The sequence below is a fragment of the Mchenga conophoros genome, linkage group LG12 (genome assembly GCF_057382185.1).
Source record: "Mchenga conophoros isolate Kocher_MC1m ecotype Shallow Benthic linkage group LG12, M_conophoros_male_GT1.1, whole genome shotgun sequence".
NCBI lineage: Eukaryota > Metazoa > Chordata > Actinopteri > Cichliformes > Cichlidae > Mchenga > Mchenga conophoros.
In genome coordinates this window covers 17,699,856-17,712,007 of record NC_140537.1, presented here as the reverse complement: position 1 = coordinate 17,712,007, position 12,152 = coordinate 17,699,856, and the positions used below count along the sequence as shown (strand labels likewise).

The 12,152-nt window shown below is 38.5% G+C and overlaps 2 protein-coding genes across 4 annotated transcripts; one reads left to right on the top strand and one right to left on the bottom strand.

The window, feature by feature from the left end:
• Positions 1-2,008: 2,008 nt before the first annotated feature.
• wdr54 (WD repeat domain 54) lies at positions 2,009-8,497 on the bottom strand. Of its 2 annotated transcripts, XM_085294118.1 has the most exons (10): positions 8,432-8,497; positions 7,835-8,118; positions 6,841-6,903; positions 5,972-6,038; positions 5,478-5,534; positions 5,258-5,385; positions 4,991-5,091; positions 4,033-4,195; positions 3,757-3,831; positions 2,009-3,582 (listed from the first exon to the last, which is right to left on the bottom strand). In XM_085294118.1, the coding sequence occupies exons 2-10, from the start codon at positions 8,057-8,059 to the stop codon at positions 3,451-3,453; spliced, it is 1,011 nt and encodes a 336-aa protein (XP_085150244.1). In that variant the 5' UTR covers positions 8,060-8,118; positions 8,432-8,497; the 3' UTR covers positions 2,009-3,450. The 2 variants fall into 2 exon arrangements, with proteins under 2 accessions (XP_085150244.1, XP_085150245.1); XM_085294119.1 differs by lacking the exon at positions 8,432-8,497 and having other exon boundaries at positions 7,835-8,417.
• Positions 8,443-11,488, top strand: c20h2orf81 (chromosome 20 C2orf81 homolog). 2 transcript variants are annotated; one of them, XM_085294120.1, is made up of 4 exons: positions 8,443-8,537; positions 9,548-9,800; positions 9,962-10,162; positions 11,349-11,488. In XM_085294120.1, exons 2-4 carry the CDS (start codon positions 9,561-9,563, stop codon positions 11,409-11,411), a joined length of 504 nt encoding a protein of 167 aa, XP_085150246.1. In that variant the 5' UTR covers positions 8,443-8,537; positions 9,548-9,560; the 3' UTR covers positions 11,412-11,488. The 2 variants fall into 2 exon arrangements, with proteins under 2 accessions (XP_085150246.1, XP_085150247.1); XM_085294121.1 differs by lacking the exon at positions 8,443-8,537 and adding an exon at positions 8,594-8,674.
• Positions 11,489-12,152: the final 664 nt, after the last annotated feature.

Below are 12,152 nucleotides of genomic sequence, written 5' to 3'. Positions count from 1 at the left end.
AAATGCTGAGATAACTAGACAAAAGGCCGGTACTGTGATTGTTCCACGATTACTTTTCAGAGGGGAAAAGTCATACTCGTGTTGTCATCAGCGTTTCCTCTGTGACTTTATTGAAGTGACACATCAGGGCCTTTCATTGAGGGTCTGGTTAAATCTATTTTTGTCTTGTCACTCTCATTAATAAAAGATTTCAGACAGTCTACCAGGGAATATGAGGAGAACATTGCTTCAATAGTGTTATTACGTGGCACACATGCACTAACATACATCCACATTTATATCATAGAATAGTTCATGCTTAGGTCTTATCTCCCCGACATTGTGTGCTCAGCTGTGTGTTACACCTAAAAGCCAACTATTGACAAGTATTGTGGCAGTACACAGCATGAGTGGCCCTGCGGCTGTGTACAGGGCTGGAGAACCGAGCAGCACTATTGGCTCAGTTAACAAGGAATATATCACTGCAGCTGTTTGTCTTCACGTGTTTCACGTCTTATTCTCATTTTCTACCTACAGGCCTTCAGTTCTTTTTGTTTTCTGTTAATTCGTTGCTTCTTTCATGTGTCACTTTTGACCAACCTTGGCATCTCTCTGTGTGTACTGTTCCAGTTAGTTATGTAATCTCAGTATCTATGTCATTTGGGACCTCATATTGACAGTTTAGTCCGTCACCATCCCTCTCCTGCCAGTTTAGTTATCCACTTCACTCCAGGCAGCTGGGGAGCATGACACAATATTACACAGCCAAAGTTATTGATCCCATAAAGACTGCGTGTTTATGACACTGTCGCACACGTATATGATTCACATTTTGATGCAACCAGATCACTGACATGGCTGTAAGTTGGCACCAACCAAATTTAAGTTACATAAGTTGCCGTGTGTGAGTTCAAAACAGTCCTGTCAGCTGATGTTACGTGACCGGTGTTGACTGCAAACCAGAAAAGACTAGAACCCTGGGATTTAATACATGCTTAGCTCTAGCCTGACAAATAGCACACGATTCCTCGCTGACCTGATTCTTCTTATCTTGTCATGATAAGGTGGAATTATGATACCTGTTTGCCCGACATGAACTTAATAAAAAAACAAAAAACAAAGAGGCTCATATGACCTGTCATAAAATGAGTAGTATAGGACAAGACAATGGCAAGTTTAGTTTTCAGTTAAGGTCATTTCAATAAAAAAGAAAATCCTAGAAAACGTTATCTCTGTTGTACTTTGTAATGATTCTCTTGCATTATTTGCAAAGCAAATCTACAGCATTGGGTAAAATAAAGAAGCAGATTGTATGTGTTTTCATTAAAGTTCGTGCAAACAGTAAACTACACTGAGACGTTCTTTTATCCAATATAAACGTGTGTTAAGTCCTCTAACAAGGACAACTGGTTTTAACCAGGTAACTTGCAGCTTTCCAGGTTCCATGAACTTTGCCCTGGTGCTTTTTTCACAATATTGCCAACTGACAAACAAACAGCTAGACTGAAAACTACCACAGCTTCAGCTTCAGGTCCCGCACTGGTGGAGGAAAAATAATAATAATAATTAAAAAGGCAATAAATGCGTTGCATATGTCATCTAAACTGATAGCAAAATAGACTGTAAAAAAAACTTTGACCAACTAAAATTCTGAAATCTGACAGATGTTAGACTAGACATGAGAAATCTGACAGATGTTAGACTAGACATGGGATAGGAATGAACCCATCTCAGCAATTAGCCACTTTAATAAAAAGGTTGACCTCCATCTGTAATATGTGCGTGTATACTTAGCAATATAAAATGCCCGTGTCCAGCAGTCTGCACACAGTATCCAACCATAATTTGGCCTTTTTGGAAGAGTCTGACTGTCAATAACCCAGAAGAAACTAAGATAAAATAACCCAACTCCATACTGCTCTCTAGTTAACTACATGTCCTGCAGCCTCTTGCTAAAAATATTAGCCCACAACCCCATCTCCTGTTGCATTTTGGAATTACAAAATAAAAAGTCAAGCACGGCTTTCCTTATAAAGTGTTTACTGGTGTAGTTATTTTACACATTATGCCTGAAAAGAATAATGTTTTAAAGATACAGTCACATAAATTTCTTCTTCAAACACATTCACAATAGTTTCCTGTACAACTATTTTAAAACCATTGTACCAAACCTTTCTAAAAGTTCTAAAGATTTGTTAAATACTTAAAATATGAATTGTATTACTAATGATTTAAACGAAACACTGAATTGAAAAACAAAAACCCAAAGCTAATTATAAAACACTGGGAGAGGCGTTTACCACTGTTACGAATCCCTTTTTCTTTCCACAGTATTCAAGCAAATTATTTTCCTTCTCTTGCACAACAGGGGAACTCTTCAACAATTCAGCACTTACTTTACTGCATTGTATGTAATTAACTATTCATTATTTATTTATATTATGCTGAGAAAATAGGAAATAGGTTAAATGATGCACTGAAACATCTACAAATATAAGTACAAATACAGTATGTAAGACAAACACAAAGTCTGTACAGTTCTAAAGAGCTTGAAAGTCAATATTTGGACGCATGTCTTTGGATTGTGGAAGGAAGCCACAGCACCTGCAGAGAACCCAAACTGACACAGAGAGCAAACTCCATACAAAAAGGCCCGAGGCAGATGGCGGAAATTCAACCTTGCTGTGAGGCAACAGTGCTAACCACCACTCCACCATGCTACAGGGCTAAAAATACTATTTAAAACAGCTTGTTTGCTAAGTTCTCTGTTGACACAACACCAGTTAAGGGCTTTTTCATGCTTGAATGATTTACAGGTCAGTGTTAAGCAGCTTAACAAAAAAAAAACATTCCCCTGGAAATTGTCAGCAACAAGGATCGCACTGAAAATAAGTGAAAAAGTAGCCCAAAGAAAAAAATGTAAAGAGCAATGCTGTGTGCACTACAGCACTCTGACACTATTACAGATGCTGATTTTTGAACTCTGTGCTGATAACAGACAGGATGGTTCTTTTCCTCCTTAGCTGGGCAGATGCAGTGGTTTGACTCAAAATAAGCTTTACGTTTCACCTCAGTTAATCTTAAATTAGTTGAAACTCAGAGAAGGTCCCGGGTATGGAATTTATTTTAAATATGACTTTCGTCTTTACACAGCTTTTGCAATCGTTTATTTGCCCTGTTACAACATTTCTGAAATGTTCTGCTTACACCAGATTTAAAATCAGCATATATGCTTCTAAAAAATATATATAATTTTTTAAAGTTTCAACAGTTGACATTGTGTCTTTGTGCTATTTTTCAAATAACTACTACTTACTGAAATGATTTTAAAAAATACATTTTACACAGTTTACCAGCTTTTTGTGGATACAGGCCTGCAGATGTACAAACAAATACCAAAATACCTCCAAAAAACTGTTCCATATACCAAACAAACCAATGAATACACTTAGCCATAATGACGTTAGAGTCCTATGACTGGATGTAGCGGATAATCTCACTCAGATCATAGCCTGTCACTGCAAAGGCATAGCCATCGCCATCACAGAACCTGGCGCCACAGATTTGTGTATCTGTCACACACTCGTTATGCAAATGCGCAACCTAAGAGGAAATGAGAAAAACACACAGTCAGGTTCTGTTTGAGAGTAAGACATAAGTCATCTTGTGTCAGTCATCCAGGTGTGTAGGATGACTGGGGGAGACTGCAATGAACTGTCCCTCTTTTTTAAATGTATTCAGGAAATATGCTTTGTAGTCTGTCTTGGGACCACTTACCTCCACACTGTTGGTCTCTGGGGTGATAGTCATGTGCCATACTCTGACAAGAGAGTCCTCAGCAGCAGATAAAAGCTAGCGTAGAGAAGGAGATGGTCATCTTTCAGGTGATTTGAGGTAAACTATTAATATTACTACTAAAAATATGTTTAAATGTAAATATACTTCAAATTTTCACTAATTATTGTCAAACTGACAAAGATGAATCTGTTACTTTCAGCTGTGAAAAAGCTAAATAAAAAAGGCATTATTATACATCTTTTTGATACAACTCACCAATCCAGAAAAAGGAGCAATGTCTACTGAGTATATCCAGCGAGCATGAGCGTTGATCTCAGCATGCAAAATTCCCGTAACTGCCTCGTAGAGTCGAATCTGGCCTGTGCCGTAACCTGCCACCGCTGTGCCCTTCCACAACTTGACAGATGAGCAGCTCATACTGAAAACATTGAGGACCAATGCCATCAGGGAACCAACAGAAACTATATTTTATATTAGATTAGAGAATGTCAGGAAATAAAACACATAAATAAGTCAGTGTAAAAAATACCTTCGGTCAGAACAGACAGCATTTTTCAAGTCCTGAATCAAGTCTTTGCTGGATTTCCCCCCCCCCCCCTATTTCTTAATGATATGACTTTAATATAGCATTAATCTGTTGTAAAATTGATTTTTGTGCCACTTCTTATTTTCTCTTCCACTTGTTCTGTATCCTCAAAGTTTTTAAGGATCCACTGCACACCATGCCAAGATATCCCAGGTTTTCTGGCAACAGCTCTTTGAGAAGCATCTTATTGAAAAATATTATTTTATTTCTGTCAAACTGTGCTATCTTAAGCATTTTTCATTAAATCAATTAAGAAATGAGAACACACTACATATTTTTTGCAACAGGCTCCTAGTAACAGAGGCTAAAGATACCATTTAAAAATTTCTTCTAAGCTCAGTTGTCTATTATTAAACACAACAATGGTTAGGTAGAATGTCATGCTTGAATAATTAATGGGTCAGTGTTCAGTGGCTTAGCAAACAAAAAACATCCTTCTGAAAATGGTCGGGTACAAGGACTGAACTGAAAATGACTGAAAAAGCAACTAGTGTCCAAACAAAAACTTTTTAAATAACTTCAGAAAACCCAGAGAACTACTGTTCAAGACCAATGGGTCCTTAAAAGCAATATGACGAAAGGTGTGGCTCAAGACAACACTGTAGAAAAAAGCTTCAGTGAACTTACTCAAAACCAGGGATTTTGTTGAGCAGCTGAAACTCCTCCCCAGACTTCCACACACATAGATTTCCCCCATCATCTGCAGTGACAAGATTAGCTATGCACTCCTAAAGGAACAGAGAAAAGGATATTGTAATTCATAGAACGATCATAGTTGTTATAATTATTACATAAGGTATTTATTCATTTAATCTATGACTCATGCAAGAGGCGTACACTGTCATGTACAAACAAAGACTGTGACAGATTGCAAAACACACATATGTGCCTTACCTGGCTGCCAGAGCACTCTGAGGCCATGTCAGTGATGGATTCTTTGTGCTCCTCCAGGACTTCAGACAAGGTAATATTACTTCCTTTACTGGGCACATCAAATACTAAAATTGCACCAGATGAAACTCCTATAGAATGAGAAAGAGACAAGTAGACTGTAGACCTGTGCTCTTTTGACTACACAAAAACTGAAAAGACAAAAATTCCACCCAGCACTTACCCACACATATATAATTCTCGTACACTGCTGCTATCCCTCGGGCAAACACTGCCTGTGCTGGGACAGAAATTAGGTCTGTGAATGCACCAAATCTAATAAAGAACTCAGGGTTAATAATTTTCTGTCTCACATGCAAATATGTAATGAGTATGAAATTTATGAAGCTGAATACATCAGTCACAGATAACAGTATTTATCAGCAAGCATAAGAAAATCTGAAAACGTCTTTATTGCCATAGTGATGTCATAATACTGGTGTAAATCTTAAAAAAAAAAAACACTAAATAATGAAGACATCCCACGGGTGTTGATGTTATGGGGATGGATCAATTGATCTAAATCCTCTTCAGGAACAATTAAGCGATTCACTGTAACTCATTATATCGCAACACACTGCACACTATGGTTTCACACTAATGAGTAAAAAAAGTTCTTCTATTAGTGAGTCCCTACATGTGTAGTAGGATAGTTACAACTAAATGTTGCATATTTACCTGTAGGTGTTTCTGGAGTATCCAGTGCATGCCAGTACACCATGATGGAGCCATCAGATTCATACATCTAAAGGAACACACTTATAAGTAAATAAGACTTATAAGATAAGTAAAAAGCTACAAAACAATATTTATTCCTTGCGGTACTCTATGACAGATTAAATTTAACTTAATGTAATACTACTGTTTCATAATGTGTGATTATAGCCACTATAAGTATAAAATTAAAAGACATAACACTGCCTCCTTTTCTGTTGGTGATCACCACAGCAGATCATCTGCCTCCATCTTACTTTCTCCCTACATGCAGAGGGTTATCAGTAGGGACATGCATGTCCTTCTTCACCGGCAGCTCCATGTTTAACATCCTTTGTCCCGTATATCCACTATACCTCTCTGCACATGCCCAAACCATATCAGCCTTGTCTCTCTAACTTCATCTCCGAACTGCTTGACCTGAGCTGTCCCTCTGATGTACTCATTTCTAATACTGTTCCGTCTGATCATGCCCAGCAAAAATGTAATCGTCTTCAATTATATAGCTGCCAGCTCTGCCTCCTGTCTTTTTGTCAGTGCCTCTGTCTTCAAATCATGCATCTTAGCAGGTCTCGGTACCATCTTGTAAAGTTTCCCTTTAACTCTTGCTATTCTGTTACAAATCACCTCTAACACACGTCTTCACCCACTCGTGCACCCTCATCTCCTCTGTCAACCTGTCCATCACCATTGCAAACAAGAAAGGGCTCTGTGACGATCCCACCCACACCTTGAACCCATCTGTCAGTCCTGCTGTACACCTCACCACTGTGTTACTATCCTCATACATGTCCTGCTATTGACATCAAAACTGAGAAAATAACAACATCTACCTGGATGCCCTTTTGAGACGTCACCACAAGGAGATCACGAGAGGGGAGTACACAAAACGCAGCCTGTTACAAAAAAAACATGTATTATTTTTAAGCTTAATTGTTTTTTGTGTTACTTTTATAGCTCTGCATTCTACATCACAGGACTATAAATGTACTGTATGAGTATGTGATTAATTGTAATATTTATATATGCATTACACATTGTAATGTATGTAATGTAATGTAACTGAAGAAAGTGTTAAGCCATTTTCACACATTGAGGGAAAAAGTAGCTGTCTGAAAATTAGTTGTCTTAGGTATACAAGAGAATGCCTTTAATATGGTACGCAAACAAGCAAGACACAGGGGCGCACACACACGCACACACACACACACACACACACACACACAGCATATATATATATATCTATATCTATATATATATATATATATATATATATATATATATATATATATATATATATATATATATGTGTGTGTGTTTCTTTTCTAAGTGAAAAAATTAAGGAAGGAGAAAAACATGAGGATTAAAAAGCAAGACAGTGGTGAGTGGAGCAGATATCCACAATCTGGGGAAGTGATCTGAATAGTATAGTCAGGAATAGTCAAAGTCAGGAAACCATCAGTTGACAGTTAACAGTCTTAACACTTCATAACCAGCCAACTTGGTCTTGGGCATTGTTACCAAATTAAGGATGCTTACAACATTTCTAGAGTAATGCTTTAACATTCGTTTTGTAGGACTTTTAAGTTGGTTGTTTCAAATTATTTATAATATACTGGAAATAAATGAAATTTGTTGAAGGGGGATTGTTTTGCCTTGGACTCACCAACGTATACCAAGTGCATTCATTTCGTGTACATTTAGAAAGAATACGACTGAAAATACTGAAGTCAATACTGACGTTTTGCTGAAGTCAGTCTTTTAGCTGTTCTCAGTGAGTATGATAAGGTAAAATGGGGAGCAGAAGAAGTTGCACCGTGACCTAACCTGCATGATAAGCGAAGTGCTTGTAGCAACATTTGGCTCCTTGGACTGCAGCTGACGGTGGGTGTAGTTTAGGCCGTCCCAGGACGCGCTGACCATGTTGACCATGTTAGCATGGACCACGGTGAAGTGGGTGAGGCGCCTCGGTGCTATGCGCAGCACGCTGAGGTTGTTGTACAACGCTGATGCGCTGTTTTTTATCTGGATACTCTTTTCCTTGTGATACATTGGGTCTTCTTTGTAGGGCACAGTTGATCGAACAATGTGTAATCTAATCTGATGGCGGACTAAAAAAGAAAAGAAAGAAGACAGAAAATAAAGATACCATAATTAAATAGCAAGTAATCTCTTCAAAAACATGCCCTAACCACTAGGCTGTCGTTAATTCATAGCAAATTAAATGCTAACCACTTAACATTAGCAGCAAGCTAAGTATCTTAGCGAGATAATAAATACACCCGGACAGCCTTATATATTGGACATATGTAAAACAAAGTTTAAAAAAAAACCCTCCCCCATAGCTGTTGCCTCAATCGATTATTCCAAATTAAGTTAATGTAAACGAAGGGCTTCTCTGGCTTTTGCTAGCAACAGGATTACCTATGCGTCCTCTGCAGCCATAGAGACGACGTAACTCTACGTACTACGTCAACTATGCGTGCTAGGTTGCTGGGCAACCGTGAATAGTACGAATCTGAGGATAAAGGTAAAATGTTCCAGTTTTGGCATGACAACACTGTTTATTAAAAAGAAACCTAACGCCGATTGTGTTGCGATATATAAATTTAGCGCTTTTAGTTGCAGTGTGGTTATCTACGTTAAAGTAAAGGTGTCGCTGACAAGGTGCCCATCTCCCCTGTTTGTGTGCTTCGTGTATGTCTGTAACTTGTATCCGGATAACGGAGCATTCGTTTTGATAACAGTGATTTTAGGGTTAATATTTGAAACTGTGAAGAGTGTTTTAAAACACCTACTCTATGTGCAAACTACTCATAATTATTACGATAATAACAGGAGTAAAAATAAAAAAGTTCTCTGCACCCCGAACGAGCAACAGTAGCCAGTTGGCTGCCTGTGTAGAAATGACATTTGCAGCGGGACAAAACCATATTAAAATGTTTTTGTTTTGTTTTCTTTAAATATACAGGTCATTGTTTGTATTCTTAACTCCAGTGTGGGGATCACGTAAAAATTGTGTCTGTTGACGTAGAATTGTGACTTTTGGGCCCGTCATTTTCATCATCTAACGGAATTAAAGCCACAAACTTCCTGATTGATGCACTAACTGAGCTTTTGAATGCCCTGTCTGCAACTGCCAGCATACTGACCTTTATACGACCATAACACAGATAAAAAATAAAATAAACCTTTTCATTGACCAAAGAAAATAAATAGCTTGAAAAATGATAGCTATCTGGCATGCTGTTATCTAACATGCTTTGTACTCTATGGATAAAAACACAAAATAATGCCCATGCATTTACTCTCCTCCTAATAAAACCCTAAAAGTGTGACTGTCCCTTATTGCAACCTTTAAATGTCTACAGTGTCACCAAATCACAAGGTCAAAAGGTTTCAGGACTGTTTCTTGATTATTTTTTTAACCAAGTGAGCTCACCAAGATCTTCATCATTAAATAGAATTTAGGTTTGTGATAATGCCAGTTTTTTTTAGTTTTCCATGATCTGACTTTTTGCAATTTATATTTCACACCAGCCTCTGAGCAAAAATGCCACGCTCTGCAACCAAGGTTCAAACTGACAAGCACAGACGTAGGTCATCTGTACAGGTGATCTCACCTGCAGCACAAGAGCAGAAAGGGGAAGATATAATCCCAGGTCACTCGACCCGGACCCAGTGGACAAATATGTTGCTTCAGGAGGATGCAGATGAGGCAGTGGGGGAAATCTTAGATGAACTGCTGAGGAAGGTCATGAAAGGATGTCTTGATGTGTATACTGAGAGCCAGGTAAAACTGAGAAGCTTATCAGCTTTTTGTTGTTTTTTTTTGTTTTTTTTTACAATCAGTTCAACATTAATGTTATAAAGCAAATACTTTGTCTTGCTTTTATCCATAAATAATATATATTGCATTTCACATCTGTGATATTGTCTGTCTTTGGCAATAAGCTACCAACTTTCTCTGCATCTTGGGCCAAGAGGTACCTCACACAGATTGTAGAGCACCAAATCTTGTGCCTAGATGAGGGAGAAGGACCAGTCGAAAGATCAAAAACAGAAGATTCTGAGCCTGTGCCACCAACTTCCGATGCCTGGGCTCAAGGATGTGTGCCTGTTCTTATCCATCAACAACATCTTGCTGCACAGGAGGTACTCTTATAGTCTCTTCTATTTGTCTTCTATTCAAATGCCACCATTAAGTTATTTGTATTCACATCTACACTATATCTATATTGCTATATTCCTTTGTAACAGAAGGCTGACATTGACCAGGTTCCAGCACAGAGAGAGGCACGAGTCAGCCAGCAATGAATGTTGAGGTCCAAATAAAAAGCTCCTCAAAGCGAAGAAACAAGTCCAAATTAACCAGCCTTCCCAGTCTACCAGTTTAAAGCCGATAGAGAGTGATGCTATCATGTTCCTGGGTCGAAGACTCAGTGTTTTGATTTTTGTATTATAATTGTTGATCTTTGATTTCATCATGGTTTATGACGACCAGTGTTTTGGTTTAAGTTTTGTATTTCTTGCTCTCCAGTTGTTCTTGGTTTGTGATTTCGAGTTCTTAGGTTTTGGTTCCTGTCCCCCTCATGTTTAGTGTAGGTTTAGTTCTGTCCTTGTGTTTATTCTCTTGTTCCCTAGTCAGTCGTGTCTCATGTCACTCTTGTCCCTGTACTTCGTGTTCCCTCTGTTCAGTATCAGTCTATGTCTCTGTACCTGTCGTGTGCTTCCTGTTTTATTTTAACAGTCTCTGTTCTCTGTTCAGTCTCTGTCCCAATGTTTTCTCTGTGCTTGTCCTGGTCCCACATCTCATGTCTAGTCTCCCTGTCTCTATGTTCCCGCTGTAAGGTGTCAGTTATGTCGTAACATTAAGCTTGTGCCTCTGAGTCTGTGACTGTATGTACGTGCCATATTTCCTGTTTTACTCTGATAGTCTTGTGTGCTATGTCAGTGTGTCTAGTTTGGCTCCCCTTGCCTCGGCATGTTTAATTAGGTTCAGCTGTGTCTCCCCCCGTTTGTTTCCTCGTTCCCTGTGTGTTCTCCTTAGCTCTTTGTTGGATCGGCTGCGTTACTCCTGCGTTCTCTCCTGTGTGTCATTGCTTCCATCTCAGCTTTTCTAGTTATGTTTCAGGTTAGCTTTGCCAGTATAGGTTTTGTTTGTTCTTTTCTAGTTGTCCTTGCCATTTATTTTTAACATCTGTTCAGCCCTAAATATAGGCTCGTTTTCTGTTACCATCCACATTCATCTTCATTGTCTGCATTTGGGTCCACTCCTCTAACTTCATGTGGTTTGCCTCAAACCATGACAGATGTGCCTGTGCTGTTTTCTGTTGATCAGGTTGCAGGAGGCCCATCACCTCGGGTCACCCCACTGCTTCAGCCCAAGATCTGTGACAGCTGATTAGAAGACGTAGCAATGTCTATGGTTGAGCCACACATTAACACAATAAATTTGAAAAAACTACTATAATTGTACAAGTCTGCCTTTTTTTTAAACTCCAGTTTCCCACCATGTGATTTTAGCTACTCTGCATTTGAAATACAGAAATTAAATACAGTATTTCTAATCTAAAAAAATGTTGCTATATAAAATAACACATGATAAAGGTGAGTTGTCTCAGGAACGACATTGCACCGGAAAGTTTTATTCGTAATACATTATATGCATTGGAGTCTTTTTATACTGTGTGCAAAAATAAACACTGAGACCTTATTATTTACGTATCTCGTAAAATATACTTTACATATCACCTGATCTCTCTCAAATGTTAGACTCTTGTAATTTATTTAAGTAGTCTTTAATACTTCACCAGGCTTATTGCAAGGCACTCAGAGCTCTTCTTTGAATGTTGGCTGCCTTTTGTTCTTTCAAGATGATCCGACACATTCAATAATGTTAAGGTCTGGGCTCTGGGGAGGCAGAAGTATGCTTTTACTGCATTGGCAGTGTGTTTAGGATCATTGCCAAGCTGAAAAATGAAGCTGATGCCAACCACCCGCCTTCCAGATGGTACTGTATGGTGGATGGTAGTGGATAGTAGCGTGACTTCTTGACAGCCATCCTTAATTGAAACCATTTCTGATGGAGCTGCAGTAAACAGTAGAAGGATCAGTTGAAGAGCTAGGGGTATTTTTCTGTTCC

Excerpts from the sequence above, each read along its gene's own strand:
- c20h2orf81 (XM_085294120.1), top strand. The coding sequence starts at position 9,561 with ATGCCACGCTCTGCAACCAAGGTTCAAACTGACAAGCACAGACGTAGG. Across the intron at positions 9,801-9,961 it reads ATGTGTATACTGAGAGCCAG|CTACCAACTTTCTCTGCATC; the intron begins GTAAAACTGAGA and ends TTTGGCAATAAG. Across the intron at positions 10,163-11,348 it reads AACATCTTGCTGCACAGGAG|GTTGCAGGAGGCCCATCACC; the intron begins GTACTCTTATAG and ends TCTGTTGATCAG.
- wdr54 (XM_085294118.1), bottom strand. The coding sequence starts at position 8,059 with ATGTATCACAAGGAAAAGAGTATCCAGATAAAAAACAGCGCATCAGCG. Across the intron at positions 5,386-5,477 it reads CGAGAATTATATATGTGTGG|GAGTTTCATCTGGTGCAATT; the intron begins GTAAGTGCTGGG and ends CTCATTCTATAG. Across the intron at positions 4,196-4,990 it reads AACAAAATCCCTGGTTTTGA|TATGAGCTGCTCATCTGTCA; the intron begins GTAAGTTCACTG and ends CAATGTTTTCAG.